This window comes from Saccostrea echinata, unplaced genomic scaffold, assembly GCF_033153115.1.
Source record: "Saccostrea echinata isolate AGI-Se365-2 ecotype Australia unplaced genomic scaffold, CSIRO_AGI_Sech_v1 ptg000012l, whole genome shotgun sequence".
NCBI classification, from domain to species: Eukaryota; Metazoa; Mollusca; class Bivalvia; order Ostreida; family Ostreidae; genus Saccostrea; species Saccostrea echinata.
Genome location: NW_026889761.1, coordinates 24852759 through 24866690, shown reverse-complemented (window position 1 = coordinate 24866690; position 13932 = coordinate 24852759). Strand labels below are relative to the sequence as shown.

Below are 13932 nucleotides of genomic sequence, written 5' to 3'. Positions count from 1 at the left end.
AATTTCTCAATCACAGAGAATATGAAATCTTCTTTAAAAGGGGTTACCTGATCTGTGTTAAATTCTCTTGTCTCCTTAAAGCTTAGTTCTAAAGAAAGAAAAAAAAAAGGAAGATAGAAAGGGGGCAGCAAAATTCTTGGATAGAATTACAAAATTTTTGTATAATTTAAGTAGATGATCCAGATGTCGTACATCTAAATGATTTTAATACATATTTTTGTCTTTTCTTTCACGTACCATTGAGAAACATAGCTTTGTTGTATATGTTTATATATGCCAATTGAAACTGGAAAGTACTCTTTGCAGGAGACTTCAGGTTTGCGTGTAATATATTATGCATATAAAGGAGAAACTTTTCATTCATGATCACTATTTTTTAGGATTTTATATGGACCTTTAAGTAAGGGTATGGAATTTTCTGTCTTTTGTGACAGAGACACATTAGATGCATTTTAGATATTTGATGAAGCATTTTATCGACATCTTTTTGCAGGGCAGAATTTTAATTTATTGTTACAGTAATGGATTTCACTGAGTTACCACATAAACAAATAATTCTTTGGAGAGTTGGTCTCTTAAATAAATGTTAAAATAAAAAAAAAATTGATAAAGAATTTCAAGGTCTGTCTAGAGTTTTACCCATGCATACATTGATCAAATTGTATGAACTATATATTGCAGTTCTGAGTGCCTTAGCAAACATGCTTTGAATTTTGATTCATAGAAATGACATAATTTCTATGCTGTAAAAACATGAAAGATTGGTATTTCACCCAGATTTGGGTCGTAATTGTATGTACAGCCACGTGTCCAATGTCAAATGTTTTTCTTACAGTTTACAAACAATCACATTGAGTACTGTTTTCAAAGTATACATATTTGTGCAGATAGTAATTGACCTAGTAGCTGAGAAGTTTTTTGGTCTAAATTTTAGCCCAAACTTTTCCACACAATAAATATAGAACATTATCCCCACAATCATGTTATGGATAAAAGTTCGATTTTTATCTTTGTCAACAGTGGTCAATGTTTACAAAACTTTTCAACTGATAGGCAACACAGGAAAAAATTGTGTATATAAATATATTAAATATATAGCTTACTACCCAAGTGTATGTCAATACACAAGTACAGCTGGACCATGCGTAGCATATAAAGCCAGTTTTTGACCTCATAGCAGCTCTTGAACTAACTTTCACTAAGATGACATGTTCTGGTATATAGAAAAACAAATTGTTTGGATTATCAAAATATTCATTTTTTTTTTTAATCTGTAGATTTTTCAACAAAATAAAGTTCATTTCTAAGCTAGGAAAGAAAATGTGGACTAGAATGTTGAATACAGTATAATTAGAGTTTCTCTTTTGGGGATTATTATTTTCAGAGCATTTTAACAGAGAAACCTGGCACCTCTAGGGATTAACTGAGATATATATTTTTCGGTGTTTGCATTTAAATGCTCAAAATATGAACTACATCAGCAGGCAGGATTTTATTATGAAGATGTTTTTCTGACCGTATTTAACCTTTATCAATAGCCTGTTTTTTAATTTTGAAATTTATTTGTTATAACATATAACACGGTGAAACCAATATAAAGAAACATTTTGTGACACATTAAAGGATTTACTTTAACAGTTGTTTTGAGGTGACATACCACCTTGTACCATGACTGGGGGAGTTCACAAGGGTGCTGTGCGTCGTTTGTTTTACGTTGTCTCTTTTTTTACCCATTGATATTTTGGGGGTATCTCTATTAAATGGGAGTGTGGTCGCCATTTATATTGTACCTTTATTGGACTGAAGTCAACCAAACAGATGTAAACAACAAAATTCACATGGCCGCATATTTGACAAAAAATCATTAGGACTGATCTCAAATTTCAGTTTTTATGATTATTAACTTCTTTTTATCAGGAACATCAAAAACTTCCATGTAGAATGTTATTTTTAAGTTTTACGGGTGTGTTAATGAAATTCTTTCGTGGGTGCAAATTGAAATTTTTCTTGATTAGGACTGCATTTTATTACATGTTATGTTGAAGTGTATAACCTTACTATTCAAGAGTTTATATGAACATGATGACCCTGCATGCTACGATCTTCCTTTATTTGCCGTGTTTCATTCATTTTGTCTCCTACAAAGAAAAATTCAGAGACTTTTAAGTTATTTCACAACTCTATACTGTGTGGGTGGAATTGGAGTTGTCCTTGGGTTCTTTAAAGAATTTAAATCCTGGTCAGAACTTTTATTTATATAAGCAGGTATGTTTCACAATTAAAAAAATACTTACAATTCAATTTGTGAAATAAATTATTCAAAAGCAACCAGTCCTTAAAATTCTTTGTATAATTAACTCAAGATGAGGACTGCTTGGTTTTCCCCTACAAAAATTATTTTCATTTTTCTGTATTTTTAAAGAGTCCATATGTAGAGTTACATAAGTTTACAAAAAGTTACAGATTATGTTTTTATTTTACAATATGTGTCTCAGTCCTTTGAGCTCTTTAAGTCATAAATGTATTATTTACCACTTGGGATAATCCATCGGAAAATTCATGGATCACTTACACCATATAGATAAGAGGTGTACAGGTAGTTGGACTTTGTTTATCATGCATAGATTGAATGACAGGCAGAGTATCAATAGAAAGACACGCCCCCAGTACAGGTAAACATAGGTATTCAGTTGTTATGCCTGAATGACCATTTAGTCACGTCTATGTCAGAAGACCCTGTGTTGTCATTTTGTAATAACTTGTCTCCAGATACACAAGGAGCTGTTTTAGTTTGTGCCAAGTTTATTAACCTCTGATCATTTTTTTTTATTGACCATGTGGATTTACAAATATATCTGTTTTTAAAGAAGACTCCATATTAAGCTGTGATTAAAAAGTATTTTGGAGGAAAATATTATGCTGTTTTTGATAAAAGGTTAGTTTGAAATGAACATAGAGGCGAGAAGTGTTTTGTTAAGTTTTACGGAACTACTTGACGACGGATTTCCTTATACGCTCCACCAGATGAGTTTCAGCGGCTTCCAGTAAAGTGTCCTAATTGTTTGTATATAATTTTCTGTTTTAAGGACATGAATTGCCGCACAGTATAAAGTTCAGCCAGTTACGAGATCTCGCTAAAACTGACGACCCCATGGTGTCATTGGATGGAATGGACCCCGAGGGGGAGGGGAAAACTCCAGAATTCATCCTCCAAAACAGGCTAAAGGGATCCAAGAAACATTTGAGCTTTGGTCAGTATTTTACTAGTACTAATACCTAAAGTTTTCTGTAATATATCTTATCAACTTCTTCCAATTTTGTGATCTTTTTTGTAAGAAACAGAAATATTTATAAATAATTTACTAAATAGAAATTCCCTACTATTCTTTAACAATTGAATTGGTCTACTTCTCCTTTGGTAGCTTGACTTACTGAGCTTATTTTGTGCAGATTCTTGAATGGGATATTTAAACTTTAGAGTTTTCTTGTTTAAACTGAAAACTGAAGTCCTAATGGGGACCTGTGCTTTCACGTGTTATAATCCCCATACCAGAAATGGATTAAACATTTCTATCAAACTTTTGTCTATCTGCAGGACATGAAATTATATAAATAGTCACAAAAGATGCTTTAATTCCTTAATCTGGTATAATCATGTTAAAAAACACCCAGCTACTGTTTAAAATTACTCAATATTACTCTGATTTTCTACCAAAATAACATTATGTGACCAAATCATGACATAATCTTAAGAGTAGCAGGTACTTGTTTGTATTGCAATTAATGTTTAACATAATAGTACATGTACTGGGTATTTGTAAATGTTGACAGTATATTTTTGAAATTCTGACACGCAGTTGGGGCAACTTGATGAATTTATGCTTGACAGTTAAACTGATATTTTTTCCTCCTAAATTTAATATTAGGCTTACAGTCATAAATTTCAAGCTCAGTCCTAAAAATTATTCCATACTTCACCTATAACATACACCATATAAAGATTTTCATCCACTCATTAATTATATGTTTGGAGTTTATAATTAGGAGAAAATTCATCCTTATGGGCATGTATTACGTTCTGAATGATGAAGTTTAGTTTTTCTGGCAAAACACTGTGACCTTATGTGTTCCAAACAACACCTGTTGTCTTTGCTTCGTTAATTTCTGCCGAATTTAATCTAAAGTAATATATATATCTCCCCTAGTAGATACACTGATTTAGAGATTTTGCTTGACCAGATGGCATTTTAGGGATAGGTTAATATGACGATATGTTAATAAGTCATACTTGATAACTGAACCATGTAAGTAAATATTTTTTATGCTCCAGAAAAAATTTCCACGGTTTCTTAATGTATATCTGGAAAGAATGATGAATGAATTATGTTTGTATATGAGGTTGTAAGATTGATTGGTACAATACCTTTATTCTTATCTCTGAAATAGTCAAATCTGCTGGCACTGATCCCAATTTACGAAAATGACAATTTGTGTTATAGACCGCAATGACTCTGAGATTTTATTTAGTTTTTAGTTTACATTGTATCTTTTGGGGGCTTCACGTTTTAACTAGCAGATCTCTGTCACAATCGTGGATATTTTTCCGCAGTTAGAGTTCAGCTTGGTAGGTGGTATGTAGTAAATTTTTGGCACTTGGCCCAAGTGTTCAGAAGAACATCCTCTTGTGGTCCGACCAAATTTTATTGTTTTAATGGAGATTTCTTGCATTAATTACCTAATTTGTAAAACTTGACTTTAGATTTAAGTTCCCTTTCTCTCTCTCTATTATCAGCAGATTTACTTTTAGTTTGCTGCCATGAACTGTTATTAACAGTACCTGCAGCTACATTATATTTGGTTGCTGAAACTTGGAACAATAAAAATGCAACCCCTCACTTACATTGTATAGTAATATGTCATTATGCAAATAGAAAACCAAGATTGATGAGTTTTCTTAACTTCATCTCTTTTTAAAACAATAAATTTCATTTCTCTATTGTTAAATTTTATTCTAATAACTCTGTGAATGTTCATTAAAGTGTCAATTATCAAGCCAACACCTTTAGTTGCCAAAAGTTAGGAGACCTACTGACATAAGTTTGAAAATTCATTAGGCTGAATGCAAAATTTATGTTTCTAAAGTGACAACTCAGCACGGAAATGGTTTGAAAATGTCTTGAAAAATTTTATAGGGTATATTCAAAAGTTCTCGTAGTATTGACCTACTTTAAAGTTTTAGTTTCTTTTCCGCTCCTGTTTTGAACATGAAGTAGGCTCTTGAAATAGTTTGGCAAGGGACTAGAAAATTCCAGATAAAGTTGTTAGGAGATTTACCCTGTTTTGTCCACTTCGGTCTATATTTATAATGATCTCTTGTTTATGACCACAAGTCATTCATAAAAGCTGGCTGGACAGAAAAACAATTTATAGAGCTTTTTTCTTGACCAATTCAAAAAATTTCACAAGTGGACAATGGATTGCTGCATGGTCAGACTTTAAAAGGAACTGGCTTAAGCTTGGATTAAATTACTTAATCTTTTCTCTCTAAATAAAAGACTCTTGTTTTGAAGTCTGTGCTCTTCACTATGGAACTGTGTCAAGGAATTTGGGGATGAGTGAAATGTTTTTTACCCCTTTAGGTAGCAGGAGTGGGAGTTTTAATCTTACAGAAGGGTTGTTTTGAGATCCTAAATCAAAACATGGTTTAAAAGTAAAAGCTGGTTAGCAAAATAATTTAGTGTGTATCTGTACAAGGAACACACCACACGCTTAAGGCCATTTCTCTAATGATCAGATAATACAAAGCTTTGCAACCATGGTGGCCGTTCAGAGGTCGATGAGACTGTATCCATGTATGTATAGGCTAATTCTGAATCCAAGAGTGCTCTTTCTTAGACAGGATGCATAGGTAATGGACAACTTTGAGATGTATTAATTTTCCTCTTTTTTTTCCAGATGAGAGCAATAAGGGGAATAAGTCCAAGAGTAAAAAGTCTCCTTTCAATTTCTTCAAGAGAGGGAAGGATGATAAGAATAACAACACGACCCCTCCCGGCAAACTGTTTGGACATCCACTACAGGATGTCATGCAAGATGGGCAACTGCCAAAAGCTGTTATGGTAAGAATCCTGGTTCTTTCTTGCTTTGCAAAATGACACTTCTTGTGGAGGGACCCTCTGCCCACTAAAAAGGGATTTCTTCTGTAACTTTGACATTCTTTTAGTAAATGGAGACGATAAATAGATTTGAAGCAAATTCAGTGTATTCTTAAAATTGAGTTAATTATACATGTACTTGAAAATGATTTTTTTTTTTCAAATTATGCTAATATTGATTTTTTCTAATATTCAGGAGTTGATGAGACTGGTGATCATAAATGGCCCATACACCAAAGGGGTGTTCAGAAAGTCCTGCAACATCAAGCTGGCCAAAGAACTTCACCAGAAGCTGGACGAGGGCCAAGATTGTTTAGATGAGGAGACCCCAACTCTTGTCATTGGACACTTACTGAAAGTAAGTTTTTCCTATTCTACAATAGATAAAAATAAGGGGAAATTAGGGAAAGCCAGGTGATTTAAAGCTGTTTCTAGAAGACACTAACAGTTTTTTTTTTTTGTGTGTTCTTTAGGAATACCTCAGGAGTTTACCACATTGTCTTCTATATGAGGAGTTTTTCGAGGAATGGATCAGCCTCACTGAGGAGGAAAACTCCCCACAGAAGCTGGAAAAAGTCAGAAGGTAAAGCTAAAAATATCAAAGACAATTTGTCAAGTTTATGATCAGCAATTAACAGAAATAAAGTCTTCTCAATCTAATGATATGATAGCGTAATTATTACCCTACCATCACTGTAGGGCATGAAGATGTTTTAAGTGAAGGCCAACACAATAGAGCTAAGTGTTTAACATGTGTTTTGTTAAGTGACATGAAAGGCTGTCCACAGGTCTCGTATGTAGAGGGACTTATAAGACACTGTAAATGCATGTTCTCCCTGCCATAAAATGACATCTTCTTTTGATGAGTCAGTCCCTATCTAGATCTGATCACACACATTTATTTCCCCCCTATTTTGGAGATCTGATCTATTGATATGGTTATGGATTGTCAATTTCATTGAAAGATTTAAAAAATGGCCCCCAGTTATTGTTTAAAGTTTGATAGTTTTACAGGTATGCCCTAGAAGTCCTTGTGCGTATAACGTGTAGTAGATATATCTATATATACATACGTAGGTGTATATGACCATTCCCTATTATCAGGCCCTTTATTTATTTTGTTGAAACATAATGGCAAATTCATTTAAGCATGTTAGAACCACAGGTATTTTAAAACCTGACCAAGTTTCCAGGCCTTTGACTGTACTGACTGACTCAAAGTTTATTCTTCTGTCAGTTAGTGATGGCATTAACAAAACCGCATCCATTTAAGGGAGGACTTAATGTCCATGCTTTAATTAGGCTAGATGACCACAGTGCTTTGAAGTCTGGGGGCCTGATCTTCTTTGGTTTTCCATACCCTGTAATTGACTCATCAATTGCCCGTTATAACAGTTTAGGGTGATGGGCAATTGATTCTTTGTGTAAATAGAGGATGATTGATTTGAAATCATATGACTCCTCACTTCACAACATTTATCACTCCGATTGCCATCTTGAAGTCTCTTATGCGAGAAATTATTCAAATATTTGAAAGATCTGGAAATGAGTCAGTTCCTTACATTTTTTAATTAGAATAAAAATAGGCTTCCTTATTCAAATTTGATTTTTAAAAAATCACTATAAATATATTTAATTTCATATTGAAAATTAATACCAATGAACTTTTGAAATGAATATTAATTATATATATATTATTTGATCATTCCTAAAAACTGATAATTAAATACACTTCCTCTAATGTGAGAACAACAAATAAATTTCCTATTTCTCTTTAACAGTCTTCTGAACAAGCTTCCCGAGGGTCACAGAGAGCTTCTGAAGCACTTATTATGTGTGCTGTACCACATCGATAAGAACCACAAGGAGAACATGATGACATCGTATAACCTCTCCGTGTGCATCGCTCCCAGTATCCTCTGGGCCAAACAAGGGGACGACCCTATGAGAGCCCTCGCCATGGCTAAATCCCCTCAGCAGATAGTGGAGTACCTCATCATGAACTGTGTAGAACTTTTTGGGGAGGACGTGATTTATCTTTTTGGGGACTTACTGGAGCACAAGATTAGGCAGGACTCTAGCACAGATTCTGATAGCATGCACAGCGTGCTCAGCATGGCTGACTCGGCAAGTAAGTACAAAGAACAGCAGCGTGCTACATTAAATGTTGATTCTAAACTGAATTTTGAAAATTTTACATCTGACTTGTACATTCCTTTGCTTTTGTAGGTGGCATTATGCGGCATGATGACTCATCAGTCGATAGTTTGGAAAGGATGTACTTTGATGATTCCAGTCCGAATCTCGCAAAGAGTCATATTTCTCCCTCTAGTCTTAGTCGAGATTCAGGACTGTACAGTTCACAAGAAAATCTGGACAATGCTGCTAAAAGTCGTGTGAATACAACTCTTGTCAAATCAAGGAGTGGCTGTCACCTGTACTTTGAAGACGAACATGTGAGTTATCCAGCTGAGATAACAGGTCCGATGACTAGATTATCTCGAGAACGCGAGAACAGACTTCAGAGACAAAAATCTGTGGCTGAAAGCACCCCACCCACCTCACCTCAGTCAAAATTCTCATACAGTTCATTAGACAGTTCTCTCACGGACTCCATGAGTTCGTATTTGAACAGACAATACAGCAAAGACACAGACAATAGTGATCAGTGGTTTACAGCAGACGAGAGCTTCCGGGAGTCATTTGAATCTGCTCGTGAGTTTAAAGACGATTCTTCAATAAATTTCCAAAGGTCAAACAGTCTGACCATGCCAATGCCAAAATCAATACAGAATGTTCAGTACTTAGTGTCACCACCTGTTTCACCTCGGAGCAAGAGAAAATCAACAAGTCTGGATTTACATTTGAACTTGTCCCAAGCCAAATCATTTCCATTACCTCGCTCTTCTTTCTCACAAGATAAACTTTCTGATTCTACGTCATCGCGTTACGGACAAAGTGCTATGGATTTGTCACATTCAAGTAGTCCTCTTAAACAGCTTTCTAAATATGCTACCCCAGGGTTGGGGACATCCCCTCCCCCACATGTTGTGCTACAGCAACATAAATCAGTGCAAAAACCAGCAGCAAACACACCAATGCGTGCCAGTTATGATAGTGCTATTATCTCTCAGTTTGAGAAAGACACCTTTAAAACAGAGGCACATGTTACAAAGCATGTACCCACACCAAAAAGTGATAGTGACAGTGATGTAACCTTGACAAACAATTCAGATAGTCCCGCTGTGTCAAGGCCTGAGAAACCACCTTCTTATGACGAGGCTGTCAGAAGGAAAAATATGATTGAAAAAGGACTTCCTTTGGAAATTTCTGAACAAGACATTCAAATGGAAAAAGAGAGACAAAAGCGAGCCAAGAGTTTGTATGAGGAATCGATTCGTAAATTAAATGCACAGGAATCTACACCCAGGAGACCCTCCTTGGATGAGTCGACAACCTCTGAAAGTGGAAGTGAAAGTACAGAGGAGGATGTGTATGTGTCTTTGTCTCAGAAAAATCCCAAGCAACTTTATGAGGAATCTATGAAATTGTTTGAAGAACAATCTCAGAGACCTCATTTCGAGAACAAAAACATTTCAAATGTGAGTGCAACCAATATACAGAGAAGTTCTAGTGACTCTGCAGAGTATGTGAACAAAGTGAGTGTGGTCTCTCGTCACAGAGAGCCCTCCCCCAACTATCGGGTTCATTCAACGCATAGAGACTCCTCTCCTTCCACCACAAGGTTGAGTCATTCCTCATCTAGTGTGTCAAATAGTTCATCAGAGACAGTCACTGACTCACGACAAAACTCACCAAATCAACGAGACCGTTCTGAGTCGAGCCCCGTTATACCCCGCCATCATTTCCCAAAGACAAATCCTTTAACATTTAAAGCCAACTATGGTTCATTAGATAGTGCTCAATCATCATCTTCCCTTCATACAGAACAAAAAGTGAACAATCCTCCTGTTTCTAGAGGTAGTAGTGCAAAAAGATCCCCACAAAAAGAACTTGGTGTAAAATCCATCCCTAAACCTGAATTAAGTGTTCATAATCCAAGCTCACAAGGAAGTAATCTAATTCGGGAGAAGCGAATGGTTAAATCACATGACTTTGTTGATAGTCAAAGAGCCAGTTCACCAAGGACAGAGTCCCAGGAGTCGCCAAGAAGGAACCTGACAGTGCTATCTAAATCACGAGACTCTACTGTCATAGCCAACCACCGAGATCTGTATGCAAGGTCCAGCACAGCTCAAAATCGTCTATCTGCCAGTTTGGACATGGTCAATAGAGACAGTGACAAATCACAGAGAAAACAAGATCTTCCCTGGAGTGTGAAATCTTTGAAACAAATCTATGACAAAGATGGAGCTAAACCATTTAGTGACAATGTCAAGGACACTGGTGTTCGTCCCCCACCCCCTCCCTACCAACCTCCCCCACCATTTCGCCGACCAGACACCTCAAGATTGAGTATGTCCAGTCAGAGTAGTGTAGGGAGTGGGAGCACGGGGAGGAGCACCCCACCCACCAAAAGTTTACCATCCCACCGACGGTTGGGGGGCCCTCAGGCCTTCAGTTACCGCACTGAGGAGGATCCTGATATCTCATATGTGTAAATATCACAAACTTAATCAAAATTCATGTCACTTGTTTCACTGCCATGCAGTTCATATGTTTACAAATGATTGTCAGAAATAGGCAGCTTTTGTGTTGTAACAGGTGTCATGCAGGGAGATCCTTAAAGTGCTTTGCTATTAATATTAAATTGACAGAATTAAACTGTGATGTTTTAGGTCCGCAGTGTTTAAGAAAACTGGCTGTGGTTATGAATTCAGGGAGTTTCTGAGATAAGGCAATACTGTTATTAAGGTCATTTTTTCTATATGTTTATTGTCATGTACTGATGATGATATTAAGTTTTCGACATAAAGAACTATTCATTTACTTAAATGAAATACTCTGAACAAGAAATTTGTAAATAGTTGTCACTTATACCAAATTACCTCAAAAATCTTAAGCTTGTTATAATCAATATCTGTGTTATTTCCTCTGTGTCACTTGCTTATAATTATTATAAACATTGTTATGCTTGCAATAACTCAACACTGATCAAGTGTTCAAAGGGGAATAATTCATGAGAGAGTGGTGCGTGTGAAAATCCTGTAAATACAACTGTAATTGTACATAGTGTATTCTTGCCTATCATAAGGGAAGAATGTCAACGAATATTTATTTTTATTTTGTATAAAATTCTCCAGTTGAATGTACATTGTTTAAAACCAAGTGCCAATAATCATTTTGTAAATATGTAAATATCTTGTAGAATACTGGTGCTTTAACTCTATGCAACATCAAACAGCATTTATCAATCATTGTGTGGTGTTAACCTCCCTTTGTTGGTTGGAGTTGTCTTTCCCTTTATAGGGTTTAATGTGCCACTTGCATTCTTTTTCAAAGAGAAAGTACAATCTGAACAGCTATTCTGATTAGGAACTAACAGTTGCAGCAATTTCAATAAAAAAGATTGCAGCAGAACAAATATCGATTTTAACAAAAATTCCAATTTTTTTTTTATATTTTCTTAATTTTTATAAACTTGTCCTCAGAGTACCAGTAGTGAATGTCCTGTTGTCATAGCAACATGCAATATAAATGTTTTATGTACCTCATATAATGTGGGATACTTCACTCAGTGTCCCATTTATTATTAATATGAACAATTAAAATATACTAAAAATTAATATCATAGTCTTTGTTTTTTATTGTCATTCTGATATGACTGACATCAAGATTCAAGGAAAGAAAAACAGGATGTGGAATTATCACAGTGTTCATTGCGCAAAAGGAAAATCATCACAGTATCTATTTTCTTTTATGTAAGTGTGTCCTTGCTATTATATGAGATCTTCCTTATGATGTACCTCTTAGTAATATCTTCTTTGTTGTGCAGGAAACAGTGCAGGAAAAAACAACACTGCATGTCCCTGTAAACAGAGTCTCAATTAAGAAGAAATGAAGTACTTACATGTACTACATGTTGCATGAAGTCTATGGACTCCTTACTGGGTTAATATTTCAAGGAAGCTCTAAACACTAAGAGGAAAAAACGTGGGGTTTTTTTCCGGGGGGGGGGGGGGCTTTGAGAAAACATGTAAATATTGAGTTTATTTAGGTCATTTTCAACACAAGGTACCCGCCAAATTTCTCAAGGAAGAATGTTCCAGAATTAATGAAGTATTGGAAATCACCGTTGTTTATTTTCATTGGGACAATAAATGCAAATAATATATTAGTATTCAAATAATTTATCTTGGTCTTATACAGTGTTAAGAACACTTCTATCTAATGAAAACGATGTCCTCTTTCTATCTTGCCTCAAAGGGCAGATCACTCTTTCTGCATAAACTATACCATAGAATAGAACTCTTCAGTGAGCAGAGCTTCCTTAAGCTTAAATAACGGATGTAAAAGGTGTCATTTTATTTACGTTTAGACAATAAATTAGTGCTTCATGAAAAACCTGAAACCCAGTCTCTTACCGCAAGATCTCTCAAAATGATGAACAAGATTCTTGAAACAAAGAGGGTTCAATTGGCTGTGGTGTGTTCACCTCTGTAAAGACAATGAATTGTAAATCCCAGGTTTGACTGTAATAAGTAGATGACGGAGACACTTTTTTTTAAATATGACGTTTGTTTTAGAATTGCTTGTACAATGTGCCGTGCATGCATTGTGCAATCCATCACCAGTAGAGAAGGTTCAGTGCTTGCATTGAAACGAAATAGATGAGCAATGGATAAGAAAGTGTTTAGAATTCAATTTTCGGTCATTGGAGCTGTCAAAGATTTACATTTTCAACGAAACAAAATTATGTACGAGATCCTTATCGAGCTTCTAGAGTGCGCGACTTCATTTTTTTTTTGGTTCAAAAAGTACTCTCTAAGGCTATAAGAAGTTTTGACTTCTTCCTGTCTAACTTTTAGAGTGCAATTTCGTGTTGATTTCGCATAGATTTCTGGTACCAGTAACCCCAAAGTAAAACCCTAACTGCACAATCACAATGACAATACACTGACCAAAGCACTAGTACACTCGAAAGAAATTTTACATTCATGAATATTGCGAACCTTCTCTGTTATACAAGAACGTCAAGAACTAGACTTTGCTATAAGAAGAATACGCATATGCAGGGGGGGGGGGGGGGGGCAAAACATTCAGTGTAGAAAATTAATGTAATGTATTTTAATAAATAATATTCACTTCATAAAAAGCAGTCCTACAACGTACCAGTGCAGACTTGTTTTTAGTCGGATTTTCAAAAACAGTGAAAATTGATTTATTGTCCATATTAAGGAACAGTTAATTATGATTAAAGAATAATTAATTTTTTGAGTTACAAATGTCAGGGAGCGTATATAAATCTCAATTGAACTGACCATGATTTATTTAAAAAGCAAAGGGGATTATCAAGAGCCGTCACCGCAAAAACCACATTTTCATATAGCTGTAAATATTCCTTTGACTGGTAAAGGTATTTTAAGATTTAGATAAATGGATATTTGTATATGATAAAAGTCATGAACATAAAAAATTTTAAAAAGTAAAAGCCGGGAAGAACACTTAAATTGTTTATTTTTTCTAAAAACAAAAACCAGTTATGATCTAATTGAGGCCTCCTGTGTCGAAAACTGCATGACGTCAATTTAAGAGGAAATGATTTTTATCTATAACCATTCCCATTCAAATCTTTAAGTAAATGTTATGAATCAAA

General features: G+C 35.1%; 1 protein-coding gene across 5 annotated transcripts in view; it reads left to right on the top strand.

Moving 5' to 3' along the window:
• LOC133185598 (uncharacterized) overlaps nt 1-11902 on the top strand; it is a 109655-nt gene extending 97753 nt beyond the window's left edge. For all 5 annotated transcript variants that reach the window (XM_061320904.1, XM_061320907.1, XM_061320905.1 and 2 more), the window contains 6 exons: nt 3087-3251; nt 5956-6119; nt 6352-6513; nt 6629-6738; nt 7937-8286; nt 8385-11902. In XM_061320904.1, the coding sequence (XP_061176888.1) occupies nt 3087-3251; nt 5956-6119; nt 6352-6513; nt 6629-6738; nt 7937-8286; nt 8385-10777 (3344 nt within the window). In that variant the 3' untranslated portion in view covers nt 10778-11902. The remainder of the gene's footprint in view (nt 1-3086; nt 3252-5955; nt 6120-6351; nt 6514-6628; nt 6739-7936; nt 8287-8384) is intronic.
• The last annotated feature ends 2030 nt before the right edge of the window (nt 11903-13932 follow it).